The sequence below is a fragment of the Mirounga angustirostris genome, unplaced genomic scaffold, assembly GCF_029215605.1.
Source record: "Mirounga angustirostris isolate CCGP_5_RB_7025 unplaced genomic scaffold, mMirAng1.0.hap1 SCAF_3, whole genome shotgun sequence".
Taxonomy (NCBI): Eukaryota; Metazoa; Chordata; class Mammalia; order Carnivora; family Phocidae; genus Mirounga; species Mirounga angustirostris.
The window spans coordinates 135,648,549-135,674,110 of record NW_026991711.1 but is presented as its reverse complement, the minus strand read 5'-3'; the positions used below and the strand labels follow the sequence as shown (position 1 = coordinate 135,674,110).

The window sequence follows — 25,562 nt, the reverse complement described above, 5'->3', positions numbered from 1 at the left end:
TCTAAAGCATCACATATCAATGACAAAATGAAGATTAAAAACTTAAGCTTATGTCAACAAAATTAAAAACTATATATACAGTTTATACTTTTATTAACTTCTAAAAGAAAAAGGTTTAAAACTCTAAGAAACAAATACATCAATACAGAAACCTTAAAGCATTAGTTTTAGGATGTTTCCCTTAGAAAATATGCCAAAAAACAAAAAAGAAAGAGAAAAAAAAGAATCTATTTATTCAATATGGGAATTTAATGATCATCATATTAAGGATAGATATTCACCTTCTTTGGGTTGAGCCATAACTGGAGTCTGAGTTTCCTTTGTATATGTGACGATTTCTCGAGGAGGAAAGTCAACTTGTGTAATTTTAGCCATTCCAAGTTTAATAGGTCCTCGTCTAAATAAAGTGAAGACAAATGTTTTTAAATACAACAAATGAGACATTTTAACTACATCAAACCATGTTTTTTGGAAAATTAAGAATTAAACATTGTGTATCTAACATTGTAATTTAAATCCCTGTTTTATTCAAGAAAGTTTAGATGAACAACGAATTGGCTTTATTTTAACAAAAGAATTTAGAAGATAGCAAAAACAAGATATTTCTGAATCATTCAAGATGTTTGTTTTTCACTTTAAAAAGGCAAATAATTTAGTTTCTTAGAGCAAATGTGTGGGTAATAATAGACTAGGAGGATAGGAATTTCAGAGTGGACTACTAAATATGGTTGGTTATGAGAACTCTTCTTAGAAGGGATATTGATTTCAAACTTTTTTGAAGAGGCAGATACATGGATCTCAGACCACGTTTAGTTTCCTTCACCATTAGGATACTTAAACTTTAAGAATGAAAAATAAGTTTCTGTTGAAAACCTTTTTTCTACTTATACTTTGCAGAAATTGAGAATCATTCAGTCAATTTAGATTTTAAGATGAAATATTTAAACTTTTAAATCTCTAATCTCTAAATGGTCAGTACTGTCCTTGATTCATATACGGACAAACTACAATGCAGATATTCTACACCTGGATTAAAGCAACAGATATTTTGAATACAATAAAACTTATATTAAAGTCACTTCGGTTTTAAATAGAGGGAATACATTCTTTTTTGACAAACAGAAGAAGAGAATTATAGCTGAGGAAAATGGATCAAAAGAAAAATATCTTTTATTAGATATATGGAGGATCTTTTCTTGATTTATTAGATATCTAAATGCTCAATCAAATAATACAGTATGCTTACAAGCTCCCAAAGAAGTTCTCAATTATAAGACTGTCTTAAAAGGATATCTAATAAAAGCATTGCTGTAACTTTAGAATATCAAGCAGGATACCTGAAATATATACATATATGTAATAATAACTATTTTCTTATAAAACATTTTCAAAATCCTATACAAAAAAGTATAATAAAATTAGTACACTAAATGGGTTAGTTTTCTCTAAGGTCCCAAATGTGGGCTATAATAAATTTTTAATGTGTTTTCCACTTTAGGAATATCTTAGCTTTAAAGAGAAAAAAAGGTGCATAATCAAAGAATTAAATGGGAAAACTTAAGCAGATTTGAAGTAATCTTGTATTCTAAGAATAAAATTTAAAATAAGAAACACTGTATTCTGAATTTTAAGATACAAACTACTTAAAAAGTAAGTCACTCACATATCTGGGAAAAAAAGGCCAAGCCAAGAACATTAAGAATAAGTCACTAACTTAGCTGCATATAGGGTCTAATTAGACAAAAATCACATTAGAACAAACAAACAAAATACTCTAAGATTTAGGGGTAGAAGGGTAGGGAGGTAATATCTCACTTATCTAAAAGCCACTTTTCCTGAGAATAAAGAAGCAACTAGGGGTGGGGGGAGTCTCAGGGCAGCCAACAGAGAAGCTTCCCGTTAATGTACAAGAAGCTCATATACTTTTCTTATGTGCCCTAATTTAAGGCTTATTTACTCTTACTTTAGACATAATTCCAAAAGGTGTTGGTCACATGATTTAGAAGGTACAAATTACCAAATTACTATCTGAGTAAGGCACAATGGCAGCAACAAACATAATTTGCATTGGAGACTAGAATAAATAAATGAGTGAATAAATGAATTAAAGAATAAATCAATAGCAATCTGGGGCCATAGTGTAGATGACCAACAGCTCTATTCCTCTTAAAAACCTTAGAAATCATCAGGAAATTTTAATATAGGAAAATAAATTAATATTTATATCAAGTAACCCAGAAAAGGTTCAATTATATGTAGAATACGTATCAGAAAAAGTCTGGGAAGTTTGTAATACAGCTTAGAAAATTTCACATCAAAAATATAGACATAATCAAAGGACTTTGGACACTTAAATGGGTAAACTTAGGGAACCTAGAAAATCAGATACATAAAATATTTCTTTCACTAATGATAGAGGATAAATGAGGTGTCACAGTAAAATATTAACTCTTTTCCTTTTCCTAACTGTATAATGTACATTAGAAACTTAAATAAAATTAGGACAATTTCACAAAGAATCAAATTAATTATAAAAGAGGGAAGGTAAAAAATCTATTCAATACCCCAAATCGGAATCTGAGTGAAGCTGAAGAACTGATGGATCTGTATCCCAATGCAGCGTCCTAAATGGTTGTAGGACAACCATGAAGCGTTAGCAAAAAAGGCCATAAGTTAGTCAAGCAAATACATTCTATGAATAGGTAAAGCTAAAATACTGTTCACAATTAAAAACCGCATGTTCTGGTTAGTAGAAAAAAAACACCAGGTATCATTCAATGCTCTCGTGCATGTCATAAGCAGAAGGTGGTTAAAGATGCAAACATACAACCCAGATTAGTTAAGACAGTATTTTCAGATTACAGGAAACTAATATTGCCTAATAATGGACAAGAACAGCCAAAGCATCCAACAACACAAATAATATATTATTTTTGGATAACAAGCTAGGCTATAAAAATAGCTAAAATTTTAATTTTCTTAATTAAAAAAGCATTAGTAAAAACATCTTAGTTAACATATTATAATCTTGCGCAAAGCACTAAATGTGTGCAGTAAATTGTCATATTGGTAAAGAAAACGAATCAACACATAAGCCTTTCGGTAAGAAAACCAAAGACTATTCCACTGGGATTCAAAAAAGCTAAAGTTTCCAAAATGTGACCCCTATGTAATTTATGGGTTAAGCACTGCCTTGGGCTTACATGTCATCTGCTTTAGAAAACAACTAAAGATTTCTGTCTCTAGGAAAAAATAAATTTTCCCAGGAAAAATATTTTATGTTCAAAGGACTTAACTAAATTAACTAAACTTCTAGAGAGTATCAATTCTAAATAAATATTTGGTTGTGTTTTAGCCTTGCCTACTGGGTAAATAACTTACATAGGATCTCTTCCACTTAAGCCAAATCTTCTATGACTAGAACAAAAGGTACTTTATCACATGGGCATGCTTACAAGGTAGCAGTATATAAGATAATTATGTACTGTATGATACTCATAGTTTCTATTAAAAAGTTAAGCACAATATATTCAGTACTACTATTTTTGGTTATATATATACTCACATAAGTCATAACAAACAACTAAAACAGCTACAATATTTAAATACAACAAATGATTTCTATATTTTAGCTGTCTATATAATTTATCAATAAAAACACTCAGATGAATTGAACTAGACAAATTCTTCATATTAAAAATATAAAGAAAGACTTGGGGATTTAAACAGGATTGTGTGTATGCAAAGAAAAGGTCACTTTGAAGATCTACTTTGTACTAAGCAATGAACAGCAACAAACTTAGGCTTTGTTAAATCAGAAGGGGTTCTATTAGGTGCTCTCCAACGAATGTTCTGTCCCCAGCCTTTACATTATATGAGAGGTACAGCTGTTATCAGTGACCTACAGCTCCTTGTTGAGGATGTCATTTAAGCCTAAAATTAAGCAGGGGCTCCTGGGTGGCTCAGTTGTTAAGCGTCTGCCTTCAGCTCAGGTCATGATCGCAGGATTCCTGGGATCGGGCCCGCATCGGGCTCCCTGCTTGGCAGGAAGCCTGCTTCTCCCTTTCCCACTCCCCCTGCCTGTGTTCCCCCTCTCACTGTCTCTCTCTTACTGTCAAATAAATAAATAAATAAATAAATAAATAAAATCTTAAAAAAAAATTAAGCAAAACTTTACCTAAAAATATAGCCAGTACTGAAAATAAATTGCACAACATACAGAATTATGTTTATTAAAGGCATCAGCAGACACATAAAGTAAAATTCCAGTATAATCCAAAAGCCTGAGAGATAAACTGATCAAGAATGGGAAAAGGAAGAAACATGGATTACCTAATTGAGAAACTGTCAGCTAAATTGTAGAGATAACAGAAGTGACTGAGAAAGAGAACTAGAAACTTAATGAAATTCAACTCGAAATCTGCAGAGTTAGAGAGATATCACTTTTCATGGCCTTTTAACATTTATTCATAAATTACAACCAGGCCCAATAGAAATTTTTGGCATTCAGATATGTCTTGATACCATATTTGGTAATGTCTAATATATCTTTTCTTACTCCTTGAGTGTACTAATCTTGGACTGTCTTGCCCAGTTAACAGAGTTGAGTGTGTAGGTTCATACATCCCACACATCTTCATGTATTTTCCTGTGATATTTCTTCATATTCTCTTCATTCTTTCATTACAAACATGCCTGCTCAATTCAAGTTCATTCAGTTTCATTCTCAGATCTTAGTATACTTTTCAAAAGCCATATATTTAGAAATGCTATTATTTCACTGCCAATAGCACCAATTAATCAACAAGATTAATTATCTCTCTACTATGCAATCTGGAGATGATGTAGTAGAACTCAGTTTTTACTCTTGTTTGTATACATATATACACAAAAAAGAACATATGCAGCCTTCTTGAAAATTAATGATTAAAACCAAGTCTGCTCTCAAAGGAGACAATGTATGTAGTAAGATTGAAAAGATACAAGGTCATCTCATTCAAAAAGAGGAGTATTTTTTGCTCTCCTGTTAAACTAGAAGAAACTAAATTTTACATTCATTCTCTAATAAGAACAAACCCCTGAAGATCATTTAAGTACCTGTTTTCTTGTTTTATAACTTATCATTAAAAATTTATACTTTAAACTTAAACACAAGTTAGCTTGGAACTTTTCAGTACAGTGAATAATATCTTTAAGTTAATGATGTAATCACTAGAATATAAGTTCCATTAAGACAGGGACATGAATATTTCATTTTCTGTGGTAATCTATATAGTATTTAACATTAAATTGGCAATTTGATGAATATGTGTTCTACATACAAATAAATATTTTTCTTAACAGTATTTACTCCCTGTACCAATTCACAATATTCCAATGGGTCTCTAATAAACTCTAGGCTTCCCAATGAAACTCAGAAGGACATGTTCTAATTCACATTAATTTCAAAAACCAGGTAGATGGGAGTGCCTGGATGGCTGAGTTGGTTGGGCATCCAACTATTGGTTTTGGCTCAGGTCATGATCTCAGGTGTCATGGGATCAAGCCTCATGACAGGGCTCTGCACTCTCCCTCTGACCCTTCCCCCCCACTTGCACTCCCTCTCTCCCTCTTTCTCTCTCTCAAATAAATAATCTTAAAAAAAAAAGAACAAAGTCAAGTAGATGTTACATAGTTTTGAAAGCAAACTTGCTGATGCAACATTTAAAATAATCTTTCTACTACTCAAAATCAAGAACACAGAGTTCAAAATGAACACAGCACAATATCTACATAAAAATAATTTATAATACAAATAAATTTAATAAATATAATAATTCTTTGTTTGGGTAATTATTTGTACTACAGTAAAGCTGTAGAAGGGGAAAAAAAGCCTTTTCTTGAAAACACCACTTGCTTATTAGCAGAGGAATATTAACATATTTGTACAAAAATAAAGCATGAAGTATGAAATAAATTTAGTCTTAAAAATGAGTTCAGACTAAATAAATTTAGCCTTTAATCTAGAATATATACTATTTGATAAGGTACTATTATTTCTAAAAAAAAAGTTTTGATTTTTCTTAAATGATGGTTTTATTATTTACTTCCAATGACAGTACAGCTTAGATTTGCAATTTTGGTTCTATTTATAAAACAGTTTTGGAAAACACATCTCAAATCCAAACTGGTGAGACTTTTTTGTCTTCTAATTGTTAATGATAACCTGATTATTCAGGAATTGATTAAAATATTGAGTTTATTATATACCTTCCTTGCTTTTTTCTTGCCTGTCTTTTAGATACTCATTACTTATTTATAACTTCAATCAGAGGAACTTAGGCACAAAGAAGATGAGACTTCTCAAGTTTATTTCTTATTAAGAGGTATGCTAAGATGTTAAGATATTTTTCTGAGGAAGACATTTAACTTCCTGCCCAAAATAAGGATTCTGAATAAAGACTTTAACTATGTTTAATCTCATTTCAGCTGACACAAGGAGTCAAACAGTATGATGCTGTTTTTAAAAGACTTGCTGTTATTGTGTGTGTGTGTGTGTGTGACAAAGAGGAATAAGTAAAAGTACTTTCCCCAAGACAATCTTTGGAGAGAGGCTGAAATCTTACTGAACTTTTGGAGAGCAAATCCCAACATGTGTACAGGATCCTAAAACAAATATGAAATATAGTTTTACAAGGAAGACATGAGTATGGGAAAACTAGGCAGAAAACATTTTTTTTTAAATGAGGTATAATTAACATATAACACTATATTACTTTCAGGTGTACAAAATAATGATTTGATATTTGTATATACTGTGAAATGATCACCACAATTCTAGTTAACATGTGTCAGCATATACAGTTAACAAACGTATTTTTTTCTTGTGATAAGAACTTTTAAGATCTACTCTCTCAGCAATCTTCAAATATGCAATATAGTATTATCAACTGTAGTTGCCATGCTGTACATATTACATCCCCAGGACTTACTTATTTTACAACTAGAAGTTTGTACCTTTTGAAACTCTTCACCCATTTTGACCATTCCCTATCCCCCACCTCTGGCAACCACCAATCTGTTCTCTGTATCTATGAGCTTGGATTTCTTTGGGTTTTGGGGTATTTTTTTTTACATTCCACACATAAGTGACATAATTCAGTATTTGTCTTTCTCTGACTTATTTCATTTAGCATAATGCCCTCAAGACAGTAAACATTCCTATTTCCTTAGCAGTTATCTCTATTTGATATTTTATTTTCTATTTTAATTAGAACTAGTGACTCAATAGAACACAATTGAAGTGCTTACCTGAATTGTTTAGATTTTCAATTACTGAATGGACAATTAAGCACAACAGAGGTTTTACATTATTTATAAACTATTTTATACTATATTTATACTATTTTATACTATCATACACTATTTACACACTACTTACATTGTTTATATTATATTATACATACAGAACATTTACACAATAACCTGTGAAGTATGCTTAAAGAGAAAAAATTAATCTCTTTATTTTAATATAAAATAATTAGTGTGAAATCAGTTAACTATTGAGTCTAAATTAATCAAGAGGGACAGTTATAATTCTATTAAAAAAATTCCCCCAATTTAAAACAAATAATTTCTATGCCACTTAGATTTTAAAATGTTAATTTTAACATAACTATTTAGAGTTCCTCTAAAGCATCAACAGCATGTAGGCACTAAATACATTCTATCATTAAACTTTTAAAAGAAATTTACTGTACCTAGATCCCACTGCGCCATCTCCAGAGTCTTGGCTTCCAGCTTCACTTGGTGTGCTCACAGATTTGGAGGATGGAGACATAGGAGGAGGGACTAAATAGTGAAATAGACAGGTATCCGCTGTTACTACACGGAGAGGTTGCTCAGCTTATGACGTTTCAAAAGTAATTTAACATGAAGTAATTAACAAAAAAGAAAAAATGGCAAACCAAAAAACAAAAATACATGAATGAAAATGAATAGTAGAAAGAAGAGGAGAAAGACAAAGTTAACAATGCATGCTGAAGACTCATGCAATTTCTCTGGCAAAATGCATTTGGGTTTTATATTAAAAAAAAAGCAAGATTATGAAAAGATGCATCTTCATCCCAGCCAACACCAAATATGGGTACTTATTTTCAAAGGAGAGCATTCCTTCCCCCCACCTTTCTAACTTCTCACTTTTAAGATCACCAGATTATAAATATTACTTGTTAAAAATAAAAACTCTGAAATATCCTTCAAAAGTCATTTACCCTTGGTTTTCTGAGATTTATTTTAAAATGTTAATTTTTGTCTAACAATTTTTATTTCAGAAATTAATGCCTTAAATGATTTCATTTTCCCCTCGGCCAATTTAGAGAAAATGACCACAGCTAAAGGAATGGCTCCTTTAAAATGTCCATTAGTTTCCAGCAATTTGGGTGAAAAATGCAAACAGGCCATAAAACAGCATGCCTTCTAGACATGATGCATAACATAAAATGATGCATGCAACTTAAACAAGGCAAGACTTATGATAACTTCCTTACCCCAGTATTCAGAAAAAACTGAAGTGTACAGACAAAGATACAGACACCCAAAATATTCTTAATCCCTTCTTATAGAAAAATACACATTTTTCATAGTATATAAAACAAACAGCAAATGCTTTCCCCTAAATCATCACTCTTAACATTATATATCAACAGTTGAACGTGCACATTTCATGCTATTACATTTGTAAAACATTTTGATTACCATTGCAGGAGTATAGGAGGATCATCACTGCCATCTTCTGGTTAAATTTTACCATAAATGTCCCCAATCCCAAGTATCTTTGTAAAATAATTTTTCAGTATATAATATTAAGTAACTAACACATTTTATGTTGAGCTGCACGCCCTTCTTTTAATAGTCTACTGAAAAGAAGGTAAGTTCCTAATTATAAATGAACTAATCTAAAGAACTATGTATTTAATTAAAAATCTATGGTTTGGGGACAGTCACATTCATTGAACCCTTAAAATTATATTTAAATGTTTATACATGATACAATAAAAAAGGTAGGTTTGCTAATCTAACAAAATGTACAAGTATAGTATGATGAGTTACATCTTTTGCCTTTTCTTTTTTCTTGGTAATGTAAACTCTACACTCAACGTGAGGCGTGAACTCACAACCCCGAGTCACATGCTGTACTGACTGAGCTAGCCAGGTGCCCCATGATGAATTACATCTTAAACATAGGTACAAAACTAATGATCCTTATTTTTCCAATGGCAAATTCTATTGGTAACCAATAGTAAGATTAGAAGAAAAAAAATCATAACTAGAATGTTTCCTGAGATACAGTGAGTAATTCTTGCTTAAGTTCTAAAGGACTATAAAAACTTAATTGAATGTTCTAATTTTGTGACTACATCTCTCAGAAACAATGATAAAACCAGATCACCTTCACATAGTTCACAGGTGGATGGCACTGTGCTAGGTGCTGCGTGTACAACTCAAAGTAGCTAATTATGATTTGTATCTAAAATAAAAGAACATTAATGTCCCCTAACTTCCTTTAGGCTATATTCCTCATCTTTTTGTCTGTTTCTCAATGTGAGGCTTTCTCTAGACTAAGTCCCAACTGATGCAAGAATAAATAGTATCTTACTTGGTTAAAACTACTTTATAAAAAAATGTTACCTCAAATTCTTTATGGAAACAGATTAAACAGCAATTATATGTACATAAATACACTAACCTAGCCAATAAAAGTGTCAGAAATAAAAGTTCCCAAGATAAAAAATAAATTACAGGGGTGATGCTACCAAATTATCATAGTTTGTCAGCCAGAAGCAAGGTTAATCACCATGGCATCACATTTGTAATTCAGTAAAAATCTCCATCCCAGAACTGTATCATTTCTCACAAAAGATAGTTTTCAAGCCAGTTTAGAGAAAGGACTCATTAAAGACTCAAAGTTATTATCTGGCTAACCCACTTCATCTTGCAATCATAAATAATGTATACTACAGAAGAGACAAACCTAGAAAAAGAAAATTACCATTATTGAAAAAGGAGTAATATTAACAGAAAAAAAGGGAATGGTAGTATTGTTTGGTCACTACCATATTTCAACCTAATTAGTCTAGAAAAATCAAAGATTACCATAATTGCACAATAAGGCAATGCCACCATACTCCCAGATTCAACAAACAAGTCCAAGAACAAACAGCATGCATTCAGGGAGGTTAAAAAAACCTCTGAACTCATAGTCCCCCAAATCTCAAAAAGACTCAATTTTAGAATTCATTTGTAAAGATGATTTTAGAGTCCAAACAGCTTTGAAAATAACAAAAGCCACTACTAATTAGCTTTTGCCAAGTATCTTCAGATATAATCAGCTTAATAAGAACAGTGACTCAATCACATTACTTTTATTCCAGTTACATATATATAAAAATATGTATCATTTTATATATATTTATATCTATAAAATAGCCTAAAACAAGGAAAGGCACAAAATAAAAGATTTAACGTTAACACATGTGAATATTTGAATGAATTTAAACTTATTAGAAGTTTAGAGCAAAGATACTTATTTCCTTCTTTGAGAATGAGACGAGAAACATGGAGTAAATTGAAAAATCTACACCATGGCATTCACTGATCACGTAAGTAATATTGAAAGACTGTGACTCTTTAATTATCTAGAACAAAAACCCAATCAAGAAGGCCTTTCCTGCCAGCTTAGATCTTGGCCTTCCAAGGATATAAAATCAACATTGCTGCCTTTTGGTCTGCAAAGGAACACCTAGAATATTTTTAAACCAGAAAGCACCTAGGAATCCACCTAGATTTATGATTAAAATTAAGTTTGAGTTGACCACTCAGAACTACACAAACGTCTTAGAGATGAAGGATGATGCACAGTCCAATTATTTTTCAAGTAAGAAGAAAGCCTCTGGCAAGAAGGGGCTTTTGCCAGGAAGAAGAACCTAGAAAAGGTCAACAGCCAAGGAAGGTGAATGTAGGGAGCAGAAGCTGGTAGAGACAGTAAAATGGAAGGAGTGAGCTTCTGAGCTAACCCAAAGTTGTAAAGCCTCCTCTAGCTAATCTAGGATACTTAATACTCAAACATAGCCCACACTACAATAATGCCCCCTTGGGGATACTCTTAGCCTGGAATAACAACATTTAAATAACTTTTTCATAACTTCCTCTTTTTGTCCTGAAAGGTACTGCTTTAAACCTTAACTCTCTTAAATATTAATTTCTCCCCTTCGATGGCCTCTTTCTCCTGATAATGAAGTTTAAATATCCTCCACTAATCTCTAAATGTTTCGTTTCCTTTATTCTCTTCAATGTAATTCAGAGCATCAGATAAATTTTTTAAAAGAAATTAATAAATAAAAATAAAATTCTGTGGTATTAAAATACTATAATGAACAATTTGTTAAAATTAGGCTAAACTTGAAGAAATGACTTGGTGCATGGGAAGCATTCATTCCATCTAAAAATCAGATTTACCAGTTATAAGATAAATAAGTACTAGGTATATAACATACATGAAGACTATAGTTAACACTGTTATATGATACATACGAAAATTGTTAAAAGTTGTCATCAGAAGAAGAAATTTTTTTTCCTGCTTAGTATACTGTAAGATGATGAATGTTAACTAAACCTATTGTATTTATTTTACAATATACGTAAATAAAAACAACATACCTTAAACTTATATAGTGATATATGTCAATTATTTCTCAATAAAACTGGGAAAAAATGAGATTTAAGGTATTCAAAAGTTACAAGGAGTGTGAGGGAAATAAATGAAGCAATACTCATTTTTGACTAGCAAAGTTCTTTTGTTTTTTCCTAGTAAGAGAAAATCCAGATAATAAACTGTCATACTAATCAATGTTCTGTGCCCTACTGATACAGACTCAGGCTACAGAGTACTTGACAGTGTCTGTTTTCATCTCTTTACAAGATGTTTAAAACAGTAGTTATACATACAAAAGAGATTCACTTTATTTTTTTCAATCATCAATGCTTAAGAACTCCACATTGGATATAACATGTCTTGAAAGTTGTACCTAAATTTAACTTTCTTAAGACTGGCCACTTAGTTTAAAAAAAAAAAAAGCCATGCTTCTTTTATGAAATGTTCAAATGTTCAAATTTCAATTTCCACTATGTTTTTTTCTGAAATTTAAACAACCAGATTTTGGTTTTGCTTTAAAGCAGATCGCTTTTATTTGGCCTTACAAGGTAGAAAGATATACGACCTAATAATAATTGAACAAACATTTAAGTGTCTAGTCTGTGCTGGACACCAGGGATAAAAATGTGCTTTTCTCTGCTCTCAAGGATCTCTGACAAAAAGCAATTACCAAATATATAAGAATCTACCAATGATGAGAAGCTAAAAGAGATTTTATTAGCTATATCTTTTTTAAAAAATATTCTTTTCAGAATCAAAAAAAAGAAAAAAGTCTGTTTTAGGAAAAGAAGAGATTGATGTTTTTAATAAATCCTCTTGAATATTCTAGCAGTATTTTTACACTTCTATAATTTAAAAATATTTACTAAAAACATTCTGTAGTGAAAAGAAAAACAAGTATCCATCCTGGGTCATGATATAAAATGTATTTTTTATTTTGGGTTACTGTCAAGAAAGTTTGGTAGACACTGCCTTCATCTGTATCCTGTATTCTTCAAGCCTAATTTAAAAAAAAAATACTGGAAAGATCTTTAGGAATCTGTCAGGGAATAGAAGAAGGTGAAAACCACACAACCCCTTTAATATGGCTACTATAACCACTATATCTATTATAATTGCCAGACAAGATATAATAAAAGGAAAAAAATTATAGGCATGATTCTCTTATGAGTATAGATGAAGAACTCCTAAACAAAATACTTGCAAATGAATTCAGCAATGCATAAGAAAAAAATCATCTCATAACTAAATTGTTTATTCCAGAATGTAAGATGCTTTTACATTAGAAAAGCTATCATTATAAATCATCAAATTAATACATTAAAAGAAAAAAAAGCATATGATCATCTCAAAATATGAAGAGACCTATGAATTTGTTGCAAATATTTTGGCAGTTTTAAAGAATGTCCAAATTCTTTGTGAATTCCAATCAACAGAAGAATGTAGTGGAACTGATGACTCCCAAGAGTAAGTCATAAAAATAGTAGCTTTTTCCCAGCTGTCTTTATCTTTGGATTGCTCACTCTGAAGAACCTGACATTCTGCAAGGATACTCCAGCAGTTCTGTGGAGTGGCCCATGTGGATAGGAACTCAGGCCTTCCACCAACAACAACCAACACCAACTTGCCAGCTATGTGAGTGAGGCACCTTGAAAGCAAATCCTAGCAGCAGGCAAGCCTTCAGACATCTTCACTTCAATGCCATGAGACACCCTGAGCCACAACCACTCAGCTAAGCCACTACCAAATTCCTGATAGGCAGAAACTATGAGAGATAATAAATATTTATTATTGTTTTAAAAAAATCAAACCAATACAAAAATAAATAGAAAACTTGAATAGACTATAACCTTAAAAAGAGACTTGAAATGGTGAATAACCTCCGTTCTCAACTATCCCCTGGAAAAAAAAAGTTGTAATCCCAGGCAGTTTTACAGTTGAATTCTACCAAGTTTTAAAGAAACAGGTAACATCTACTCTTTACAAGCTGTTCTACAAAATATCAAAAGGGAAAGCTGTCCAATTTATTTTAAAAGTATAACCATTATGGCCAATGAATGTGGACCGTACAAGAAAATTACATAGAATACAAAGTCATAGTAATTGAAACTGTGGTTTAATAATATAGAATCAAACAAATTAGATAACAGTGAAAATACAGAGCCCAGAAATGTCATGAATATATGGAAACTCTATGACAAAGTTGGCATCAGTATCAGTGAGGGAAAGGATGGACTATTTAATAAACAGTACTAAGAAAATTAGCTAACTATATGGAGAAAAACTAGACTGGATCCCTACCTTATGCTACATTCAAAAATATAACCCAAACGTCTAAAGGTGAAGGCTGAAACTATAAAGCCTAACAGAAAAAATGTAGGAAAATATAATATTGTGTCTTCAAAGAAAGGATTTCTTAAAAGAAAAAAAAAAAAAGACCAAAAAGCACAAAAAAGGGTTATAATTGGCAGGCCTGACTATTATCAAAATGAAGGATTTGAACATATTAAAATGAAGAATTAGGTTCAGTGAAAGATACTATATAACAGGTAATAGACCGGGAGAAGGTTTTTTTTTTTTAAAAAACTAAAACAAAGAAGTCCTCCTCTAAAATATACAAGGAATCCTACAGCAAGATAAAAAACTCTAACTGTAAATGGGCTACAGATATGAATATGCAATTCATAGAAGAGAAAATAATAGATATTTGAGAAATGGTCAACCTCACTGTAAACAGATAAATTTATATTAAAACATTTTGGTATACCACTTTATACCCATCAAGTTGGCAAAAATTGGAAAGTTGGAGAAAATTAGGTGATGATGTGGATATGGTAAAATAGTTACTTTCTCACCACTGGCATTGAGAGGGTAGACTTGTAGTCATTCTTGAGAGCGGTACATAGAATCTAATAAATGTAAGTAAGCTTATACACAATAACACAGCAAGTCAATTCTTAGGCATACACCCCAGAGAAACTCTTCCACAGTTCTCAAAGGGAAAGTATATATTCTTTGCAGTGATGATTGTGATAGCAAAGAGATGGAAGCAATCTAAATGCCTATCATTTGGGGAACAGATAAGTAAAATATGGTATATAATGGAATATTATGCATCAGTCAAAAATAAGTAACTAGATCTGTATTCAGCAACATGGGCAGGTCTCAAATGCTGCTTGACAAAAAGATACAAACAGAATGATACATATAACACAATGTCTTTTATGTGTATAAAACGTATATGCACATATATATATGAAACCTTGAAATACGTAAACACATGTAGGACAGATCAAAAGGACATATGTTAAAAATGCAAGAACGGGGCTTAATGCAAGACTGGGAAGTGGAATGGAACTGGAGATGGGGAATGAGGGAGAAACATACACACTCACACCCACCCCCCCTGAAGAACAGTCTTTCAAGACTCGATAATGGAGGAGGGCCATGGACTCAGAAATATGAACATGTGAATTCAGTGAAACTGAAATCCTAAAAATAGAAAAGGAAAAAAAATTCCTATTGGAGGAAAACAAAGCCAATGACAGAAAAACTGATCAAAGACTATACAACTAATAAGCAACTTAGTTTAGTTACTATTTTATTAACAATACTGTTCTGATGCATTTACTTTTAAAATTGTAATATGAATGTAAACTTATTAAATAAAGACATACAAATATATTTCAGTCTTCAAATTCTACCATTAGGGAAAAGGCAAATGAGGTGAAAGAAATAACAATGAAGCAGACCATGAGAGTAACCAGCTTTTTCATCTTGAAACCTTTTAGAAATATCAGCTCTAGAAATAGTCATGTTGTAGTTCACAACAGGCAAACAGCAGTTTCTACTTCTGGTATTTGTCCCCTGAACCAGATGGAATTAGCCTAAATGACAAAGGCCATGTCAAATTAAAATACTATGTAACAACATCCAGGTCAGAATTATTTTAAGCAAGTGTTTAATGCTTTCTGACATGTAACTAGACTGTCTTCAGTACCTCTACTATTTCAGCTTTTTGGTTTAGTACTGTTATCAAAATGAATGGACCAAAAAAGAACAAGTCAAATTGCTGTCAAAATAGGCTACCAATATTATTTCCGTTATTAGCAGTGAGAGCAGAAGGCTATTTTTTCCTTCCACTCCTATACCTTTGAAACTAATATACTTCTAGAACTTTGATTCATTATACCTCTCTTTAACCTACAGAAAAAAATATAGAGTTAAGATCAGGAATCAGTCATCTTTAGCTAAATACAGTATGGCACAGAAAACTTGTTCAACAAATGTTGAAATAAAATTACCGATTTAACAAGAAAAGTCAATTGGTTGTTCAGTGTATGTTAATAAGTACACATAATCTTGCAGCTCTCTTAAACAAACAAAATAACCATGTATTGGCACATGTGAAAAAAGATAATTTTAAGTATAAGATTAATCATTTTTAAGAGACACAAATAAGAAAAATATGCAGAATATATTAAAGTCAACACATTCATCTCAGATATGTCTGAGCTGAATAGCATCTATTCTTGGCTCTTATAAATGGATATATTCTTATCCTTACCAATGGGGGAATCTGGAGTTAGCCCCATGCTTTGAAGCAATGCTTCAGCTTCTCTTCTTTTTTTTTCAAGATCTGATTCTTCTTGCACAGGCGCAACTGCTTCCTTCTTCTGATCAGTCTATTTTTAAAGTTAAAAATTTAAATTTACATAGGATATGAAACATTTCTGCTTGCCAAAAAAGTGTATTTTAAATAATGTGTGCTAACACTGTTTACTCTGGGGGGGGTGGTGACTTAGATTTGAACACACATTATACTCATTAAGTGAAAACCATTCTCAATAGAGTTCTAGTAAGTAATCGCCAAATGATATGTAATCAAGGAGTTCCCACAAAAGTTTTTACCTAATAGATAAATTCAAAAAGTATAGTCAACTTCTATTTATCTACAGTATGAAATTGCTATCCACAGTTAGGAATTGTGGAAACCTCCCCCAGTGGCACAAAAGCTTAGATACAAGTATCACAACACTATAAAAAAATTATTTAACAGGTAACAAATTTTAAGTAAATGGACAATGTGATTTGTTGAAAATCAAGTATGAATACCTCAAACTTCTGTATGAAGTCTTCATTGTATTTTGCAGTTTTATGTAGAGGATGTTTGTCAAAAATTCATCTGAAGAAAGGTTTTTATTTTTGTTTTTAAATTATAGGTCTTACTTTTATGATAATAAAAACATGGTTGAATTTGGTACAGTTAAAATTCACTTTCGCACAACACAAAACATTTGTTATCAAAATTATTGCCAGCTTTTATTTCAGTCACCTATAGTTTTAGCAAAATCTCCCAGGTAAACCAGATAAGCCTCAATAACCTCAGATCATCCAAAACATCTCAAATGAAATTTAAGCCTTCAAAGAAAAAGTTTTATATATACAAAATAGGCTCACATGGAACACTTCATTTAAAACTAATGTTGTAATGTATGGGGATTAACATAAGAATAAAAAAAAAAAAAAAAAAAAAGGCTCAGATGCCCTGTTTTGCCTAGACAACTATTACTCACACAATTATCTGTAGTGAATTTTGTCAATCATAATATTCTATGATACCATTTAAAAAAAAGTCATCCGTGAACTTCATCAAAATAGCCAAACAGGCTATATTATCAAGTTGACACTTTACCTGTATTATATAGCAATGTATTAGTAGACTCATTGTTTAGTACTATTAAATTATCTCTTGCAATGTTTTATAACTTTTAAATTAGCTGTAAATCATGTAGTAGATATCCCTAGGCTATTTACGCCACTTACGGCCATCCTTAGAAAACAAAAATCAAATATGCTCTCAGTACTGAAGGGTTTAAGGCTATAGATACTACTTTGGAATGGCTCTGCCTATCAGACTCATGTTTCTATCAGTTAACTTTTAATCAAACAGCTAACTTAAACCTCCAACGGTCTTACAATAATGTATCACAGAAAGGTTCAGAATAAATTAGAAAATTCTTCAAAGGCCTTTACAGCATCATAGCAATGCTATACAAAAATTGTACTTTCAATTTTTCTTTTTTTTTAAATTAACATATAATGTATTATTTGTTTCAGGGGTACAGGTCTGTGATTCAATTTTTTCTGATTTTTCTTTTCCCTTAAGAGATTTCTAGAAGTCTCTAGCAAACAGAAACCTCGGTACTAATGTAACACTTAGGAAACATTATCTTACACTGACCATTTAAAACATATCTGTGGTAAAAGTATACATATCTGTCCAAATAGTTGGGAAAAATGTACATATCAATACAGGAACAAGTAAAATATCTCCAGCTCAGGGTCAATGTATATTTGCCATACATGATGAAATGGTGGTGTGAAAAATCAGAAGACATACCTATCTGGTCTATCTTTAAGGTAATATCAAACCTACTGCTTGGCAAAAATATTTCAAGGAAAATATTTCATGATGAAAGAGATAAATTCTCTAATCACTTAAATAATCTATTATATATTTCTCTTTTCTATTATTTACTCTGACAAACTGTTAGCAGTGTAGGCTAGCAAAACATTCAGATAAGTAAATTCAAATTCCAAACTAAGTTATGATATATATGCCGTTTTATGAGCTATTACAAGGCAGATGTCCCTTACTTTACATAATAAACATATGCCTAGAGGAGAAATATGTAAATTGAACTTTTATAAACCAAATCCTCAAAATGCATCATCTATATGAAATATTTTTATTCAGTAACAAAAATATTTTAATTTATCAATTTTGTCATTTTCACATACCTGGTTTCTTTAAAGTAAAATTCACCTACAGTGCTATATTTGCAGTCACAACTGCTGGATTTTTAACTATTCTGAAAGTATTACATAAAGGTATAAGTATTTGATATTAAACCCAATTATTTTACATGGTTTACTTAAAAAAATAAAACATACTTCCTTTTTCTTCCTTTCTTCTTCTTTTCTCTTCTTTTCCTCTCTAATTTGGGCCAACCGCTGCTTCTTTCGTTCCAACTCTGCCTTTAATTCACTTTTGTCCGACATGTTTGTGACCTTAAAAAACATACAATCATTTACAATCATCATTAGGTTGGTAAAAGTAGCGCTCTTTTAAAAAAATTAGTCTTCAAGAAGAGAATTATCTCAAGAAGCCTGTAGTTCACTGCTATCGAAAGACAACATATAGGGCGCTTGAGTGGCTCAGTCGGTTGAGCGACTGCCTTCAGCTCAGGTCATGATCCCAGGGTCCTGGGATCGAGCCCCGCATCGGGCTCCCTGCTCCGCGGGAAGCCTGCTTCTCCCTCTCCCACTCCCCCTGCTTGTGTTCCCTCTTTCGCTGTGTCTGTCTCTGTCAAATAAATAAATAAAATCTTAAAAAAAAAAAATGATTTTGGGAGCGCCTGGGTGGCTCAGTCGTTAAGCGTCTGCCTTCGGCTCAGGTCATGATCCCAGGATTCTGGGATCAAGCCCCACATCGGGCTCCCTGCTCTGCGAGGAGCCTGCTTCTCCCTCTCCCACTCCCCCTGCTTGTGTTCCCTCTCTCGCTGTGTCTCTCTCTGTCAAATAAATAAATAAAATCTTAAAAAAAAAAAAAGACAACATATAAACTCTACTTTTTAAATATGGAAGCATAATATATTACTAAGACTTGAATAACATTATAAAGAAATGTATATAAATATTCAGAGTTGAACAAAGTAGCTGGCACACAGTAAGCTCTTTAATGTTCACATGCCCAGATTTAACACAATGTCTCTGACTCTTAAAACAGAGGACATGGGTTGGCATTAAAGAGCTCTTAGGCTATATGACACAGATCAAATCTATTACCAGAGCTTTGCATTCATCCCTAGAAATTAAAAAAATATGCCGTCAGACAAAATTCCCGTAAATGATGTGTAATAGTAATAATATTCAGGACAAGTAAAACACAAAATTTACCATCATTAACTATCAAATATATTTAAAGTAAGTATACTTTTAGTCAAAGCCCAACAGCAAAGTCTGACCGGCTCATCCTCCCAGGCCGGAAGCTCCGTGACTGACAAGTTCACTTTCTCAAAACTACAAGGAAGAGAAAGCCTCTGTCATTTTATGCTACAGCCTCCACGTTCGGGTACTTTCCAACATACACGGGGAGGGAAGACGCTGTCAACGCCATGTAGGAATGACTTTCATTTATAAAATGGAGCAAGGCGAAAAAGAGGCATTTTCCTCTGAGGTCACCACTAAGAGGGCGCGGTCCAGCATAGGGCGTCTGGGAGAGGGGGGCCACAGGGCGCCGAGCAAGCCTCGAGGCTCCGCGGGCCATCCTCCGGTGGGTCAAGAAGGGGAGCGAGTGGTCTCGTCTCCCCCGGCTTTCCTGAGTCACCGCACCCGGCTCTCCCCGCCTCTCCCCTTCAGGAGCCGGGCCGGGCAGCGCTGTCAGCAGAAACTGCCAAACCGCCCTTTGAGCCGGGACGTGAGGCACAGCAGGCACAAAAGCCTTGAGGGAAGCACAGTCAACCCACCTGTCAGCTGGCGTGATGGGAAAAAGAGTCCGCCCGCTTGCAACGTCCGGGTAACGTCCCTCTCCTTCACTCCCAACTCCCAAGAGTCGCCGCCACTAGCTCCGCGGCTTCGCGAAGCACACAAAGAGGGTTGGGCGGCGGCTACTACGGCGAGAGCTTAGGGACAAATAGCTTCACCAGAACGAGGTCGCTCCCGGAAAGAAGGGGTGGGGCCCCGCTGCGTGAATTGCCGCCCCTCCGTAACTTACCTGTGTAAAGTAGAAACCGAAAGATAAGACAAAGAACCCAGTCAGCCTAGGGGCCCGAAGTGCTTCCACTTTGCCAAAAACTGGAAGAATACGCCTGATGTTCTCCGGCTAGGTAAGCAACCACACCACCCTCGTCTTACAGAGTGACACGACCAGAGAGAACTACAGTCCCCAGCTACAAGGGAAACCTGCGTGCCTCGAGCAATGCATTCTGGGAGTTATGGTCAATGGTAGTCGCAAAGTATGCTGGGACGTGTAGTGATTTCTAGGCTTGCGGTTTCCCACTTCAAGGCCCTCTATCTTCAGTATTCCAAAGAGAAGCTTCCAGCACTTCCCTTTAACGTATTCTGGTCCGTTGGTCCCTGCTCACAATGTTGTATGTGTTATATATTAAGATCTTTGACTCAACATTGGCCGGATTTTAAGAAGGCTTATTTTCCAGTGGTGAACTTACGTATTACACTGCACGTGAAGAACATTTTTTTAGATATATACACCAGTTTTAGGGAAAAAATGCCTTATAGAGGTTTCATGTGGCATCTTAGGCAATAGCTAAAATACAAAACTAAATTTTGAAAATGTAGTGTAACCCATTCTGTCAGAAATGTGACCATTTGTCTTTAATTAGAAAAAGATTTGGAAGTCTTTACTCAATTTTTACTAGTAATCTCGTGCAGTTGTAAACTTGCTTAGCTGGAGTGTTACAGTTATGAAAATTAGCAATAAAAACTTTTTTTAAGTAGGCGTGGAGCCCAAAGCTGGACCTGAACTCAGCACCGTGAGATCAAGATTTGAGCTAAAGTCTAGAGTCAGGTGGTCCAACCAACTGAGCCACCCAGGCACCCCAGCAATAAAAACTTCTAATTACCCTATTTTCTCCTTAGTTTCATCATGTAAACATGGAATATTCATCTGAGACTATAAATAAAATGATTACTATTGGAATAAATAAATTGATAAATAAATGTTTTTCAGCATTGCAAATAATTCTCCAGTACTTTGTTGCAGTGTGGTAGGTAGCATTTTGATTTTCTCTCAAGAATTTTTGAAAAGAGAATTTTACACTATTGAAATCAATCATTTTATACTATTGAGACCAAGCAAGAATGATTTCCACAGTTGTTAGGTGTTTTAACATATAAAAAAGGAAAAGTTATTGGAATATGAATTTACCAGAAATTTATGGGTCAATACACATTTAAAATTTTCTTATTTAAATAAAGCATTATTTGGAAATAATTAAAGCTAACACCAAAGCAATGTCTTTCTTATAGTCTAGAGCGACATTGCACAAATCTAGGATTAACCTTTAGGATTCAAATTCTAAGTCCTTAGGCCTGTGCCTAGTCTCTTCCTTATCTTACCCTGCCTATATACACGATAAATAACTCAGAAATAAATTTGAGAAAGAAAATTCTTTCAATTTCAAGACTTTTCCCCATAACCTAAAATTTCAAAGAGCCCCATAACTGTACTCCTTGTTTTTATTATGTTAATCAGCATACACAGTACTCCTTTTTGTTTTCTTTCTTCTTTTGTAATATTTAGTTTTCATTTATTAATTTGAAAATTTGTTATTGATTGCCTACCACGTGCCAGGAATGGTCCTGAGTGCTGTATGTAAGAGCTAAAATGCATATCTCTATCAGGACACTCAGTTCAACTAAATATTATGATGAGATTCAGTAGAGAAATGATGGAGACACTCTGGAAAAGAAAATTTTCAGAAGGAGGTGATTCCAGAGATCAATCTTTGATTTTGAAAGACTGAATAGTAGTTAACCAAGCAAAGAAGATGCGGAAAGTTGCCTTAGAAAGAGGAAGGAATGTGGCCAATGTACATAATATGAGAGCATGGACTACTGGAAAATCTGGAAATAATTCAAAACGGCTGTAGGCTAGGGCAAGAACAAGGGAATGAAGTCACAAGCAGGGGCAAAGTCACATATCCCAGTTTAGAGTCCTGAAGATGATGTGAATCCACTGACAGATTTTAAATAGGAGGATGGTATGGTAAGTTTAGCATATTAGACATTGACCTTTCAAAGTGTTCTGACCTGAGCCGAAGGCAGTCACTTAAACAACTGAGCCACCCAGACGCCCCTCCTTTCAAAGTGTTCTGAAGAAAGTCTGATATGATGATATTTTTGGCCCTTAGACTCATTTCCTACCCTTCTTTGCCAAGCTTTATGCCTCTGGGGAGTGACATCAGCTTCTTTGATGACTCCCTTGTAGTTGGGTTTGCCTAATGAAAGGCTTAAGCAAGGTTCTCAGAAGGCAGATGGAAGGTGAAATTTGACTTCTCTTCTCTACTTCTTCCCTCCTTTGATGTTATATCTCCAATAGTAGCTTCATTCCTTCCTGGCTACAGCTCTTGCAAGCGGCCCCTCCTTCATGACTCTACTTTTCACTGGGCTCTGGAAACTTTATTTTCTCCTTTTGTCTCCTTAGCATCCCCTCGGTAGCTAGTCTCCAAGTGCCTCATCAACTCTAATTTGCTCACTTACCTCTGTCAGCCCTTCTGTAACTGGTCCTTTCATCAAAGTATCTTTATTTGAACTCTGGTGAACTCTGTTTCTTGCTGAGACCCTAATTGATATAGCTTGGTTGAAGGGATGGGAGATGGAGAGAAGAGGCAGGGTAGAGACTAGAAGCAGGGAATATAGTTGGAAGGCTTTTGGATGGAGCCAGAAACTACTTGTGTATGAGCCAATGCATTTACGGTGGGAATTAAGAAAAATAGACTGGAGAAATGTTAAGGTTTTAGAACAGTAAAGCAGGTTAGCTACCCCAGTTGGCCTTCCTCCTGAAAAGAATTAAAAATGCAGGATAAAATACCTTCCTTCTTGCTTTAATGAGCTGGCAAGAAAGTAAAGAGTACTTAGGACAAAAGAAGGTGGGAATCTAGATGGCATATGCCTAACTTGGTGAATTTTCATAGCTTGTAGGCAGGAGACCACAAAAGACAAAGCCCAAGGCCTACTCTAGACTGCTATTTCAAAAGGAAACCTCCAAATACATCCTTGATGTAAGAAATCTACCCCCACTCCTGAAGAAATAAATGCCTAGCAACTTTGACACTGATGGGATGGGAATGAGGAGGCAAATTTATGAGAATGTGCAATCACAGGTGGGCCCTCACATGGCTTTTCAACCTGAAATTTCAGTACCTGGATGGTTCATAAAAACATGGGCTGAAAATGTGATTTAAAGTTATCCAGACTTATCATGTACTCAGGTGCCTGGGAGAAGCAAACATGAATCTTTTTGGAGGGGTTCCTCTTATTCCAAGCTTTGAAGAATTCAACACTTTGAAGAATTCTACATAGATAAATTTCAAGAAATATGAGCTCAAATTCACAAAACACACAAAGAAAGGAGGCACCAAAAGCAAGAGCCAACCAACCAAAACAACAGATACCAGAATAAGACCCACAAAGACTTCTGATATTAGAATATCAGACACAGGATATAAAATGAATATGGTTAACTATTATAAAAGATAAAAGAATTAAAAATATGACTAAAACAGATTTTAAAAAGAACCAACTAGATCATCTGGAAATTAACAATATACTAACTAAAATAAAAGACTCAAGAGATGAGTTGAACATAGCTAAAGAGAGCAGTATTACCCTTATACCAAATCTTGGGCCCTGTACTTTGGAGTCAGCTCTGGCCTTTATCCAGCCCCAAGGAATCTGAATGGCTAAGGATATGGCCAGTCATATGAAATCTATATGCCCCCTTACAGATCATACTTCTGACATCAGGGACCCTGAAATTCCCACCTCAAATCATCCCAAGCCTGCTTCCGGTTCCTTATGGAGACCTCTTCTCCAGGTCTCTCCTCCTGAGGGTAGCCTGCACTCTCAGGGAGTGGCCAAGAAATGGCTCTCATAAGACTATGATGGGACTTGGATTTGTAGGTTGGCTGCCTAAGTGTGTACATTCAATGGCCGTTGCAGTATGGAATGGAGCTGAGGATAAAAAGAGAGGGGTTTAGAGTTAGCAGTTAGGAGTCAGCATTCCCTGTGCCACCATATTATAGGGCAGAGCTCTAGGTATCCAAGAATTTTAAATTCAAACCTGGTTTTTGTCAAGATAGGAGGAGGGAATATATTTTATTTAATTTTTTGTTAGTTTGATTTCTGACTTTTAAATGTGTCTCTATAGTATGTGTCCTTTCATTTGAACTTTTTTCCAGGGTCCTAGAAATATTAGGGGTAGATCAAGAAGAGAAAATATTTGTATTGGAAGGTAGTACTAAAGAAATTATCCAGAATGCAGTACAGAGAGACAAAAAGGTAATATGGAAGAAAGATTAGAAACATGGAGGATAGGAAGAGGTTTAACAAGCATCTAATGAAGTTCTAGAAGGGAAAGGGAGAGAGAAGAGAGCAGAGGAAATATCCAAAAAGGCACTTTTTCACAACGGGCAAAAATCATCAATCCACAGATTCAAGAATTCCAATTAGTTGCAAATGGGATAAATGAAATCTAGAACTTGACACCGCAGAATGAAACTGTAGAGAAGAAAGGAAAACAAAACAAAACAACAACAACAAAAAAGCCAAACCTGGAAATAACCCAAATGTCCATCAACTGGTGAACAGATAAAATTCTAATATATCCATATGATGGAACACTATTCAACAATAGAGAGGAATGAACTACTCGTATGTGTAATGGCATGAATGATTCTTCAAAACATCATGCTAAGTCAAAGCTAGACAGAAATGACTACATACTGTATGATTGCATTTCTGTGAAATCCTAGACAAGGCAGAACTATGACAAAAGCAAATCATTGGTTGCCTGGGGCTGGAATAGAGAACGACTCACTGCCAAGGGGGCATAAAGGAACTTTTTAGAGCAATGGAAGTGTTTTGGTTACTGTGGCTTTGTAGTAAGTTTTGCAATCAGGAAGTGTGTGACCTCCAATTTTGTTCTTCTTTTTCAGGATTGTTTTGGCTATTTGGAATACCTTGAAATTCCGTATGAATTTTAGGATGAATATTTCTATTTCTACTAAAAAGGCTGTTAAGATTTTGGTGGAGAGTGTATTAAATCTGTAGATCTGTTTGGGGA

At 33.9% G+C, this 25,562-nt stretch overlaps 1 protein-coding gene across 4 annotated transcripts in view; it reads right to left on the bottom strand.

Moving 5' to 3' along the window:
• The window catches only part of DYNC1I2 (dynein cytoplasmic 1 intermediate chain 2), a 54,984-nt gene extending 34,236 nt beyond the window's left edge, over positions 1–20,748 (bottom strand). Inside the window, exons 1-5 of one of the 4 annotated variants that reach the window (XM_045868631.3) lie at positions 20,472–20,748; positions 18,650–18,766; positions 16,260–16,377; positions 7,740–7,830; positions 282–397 (exon numbers count right to left, since the gene is read on the bottom strand). In XM_045868631.3, coding sequence (XP_045724587.1) covers positions 282–397; positions 7,740–7,830; positions 16,260–16,377; positions 18,650–18,757 — 433 coding nt within the window. In that variant the 5' untranslated portion in view covers positions 18,758–18,766; positions 20,472–20,748. Of the gene's footprint in view, positions 1–281; positions 398–7,739; positions 7,831–16,259; positions 16,378–18,649; positions 18,767–20,223; positions 20,443–20,471 lie in introns of those variants that run through there. The other 3 variants (XM_045868633.3, XM_045868630.3, XM_064586677.1) reach the window with 3 other exon arrangements.
• Positions 20,749–25,562: the final 4,814 nt, after the last annotated feature.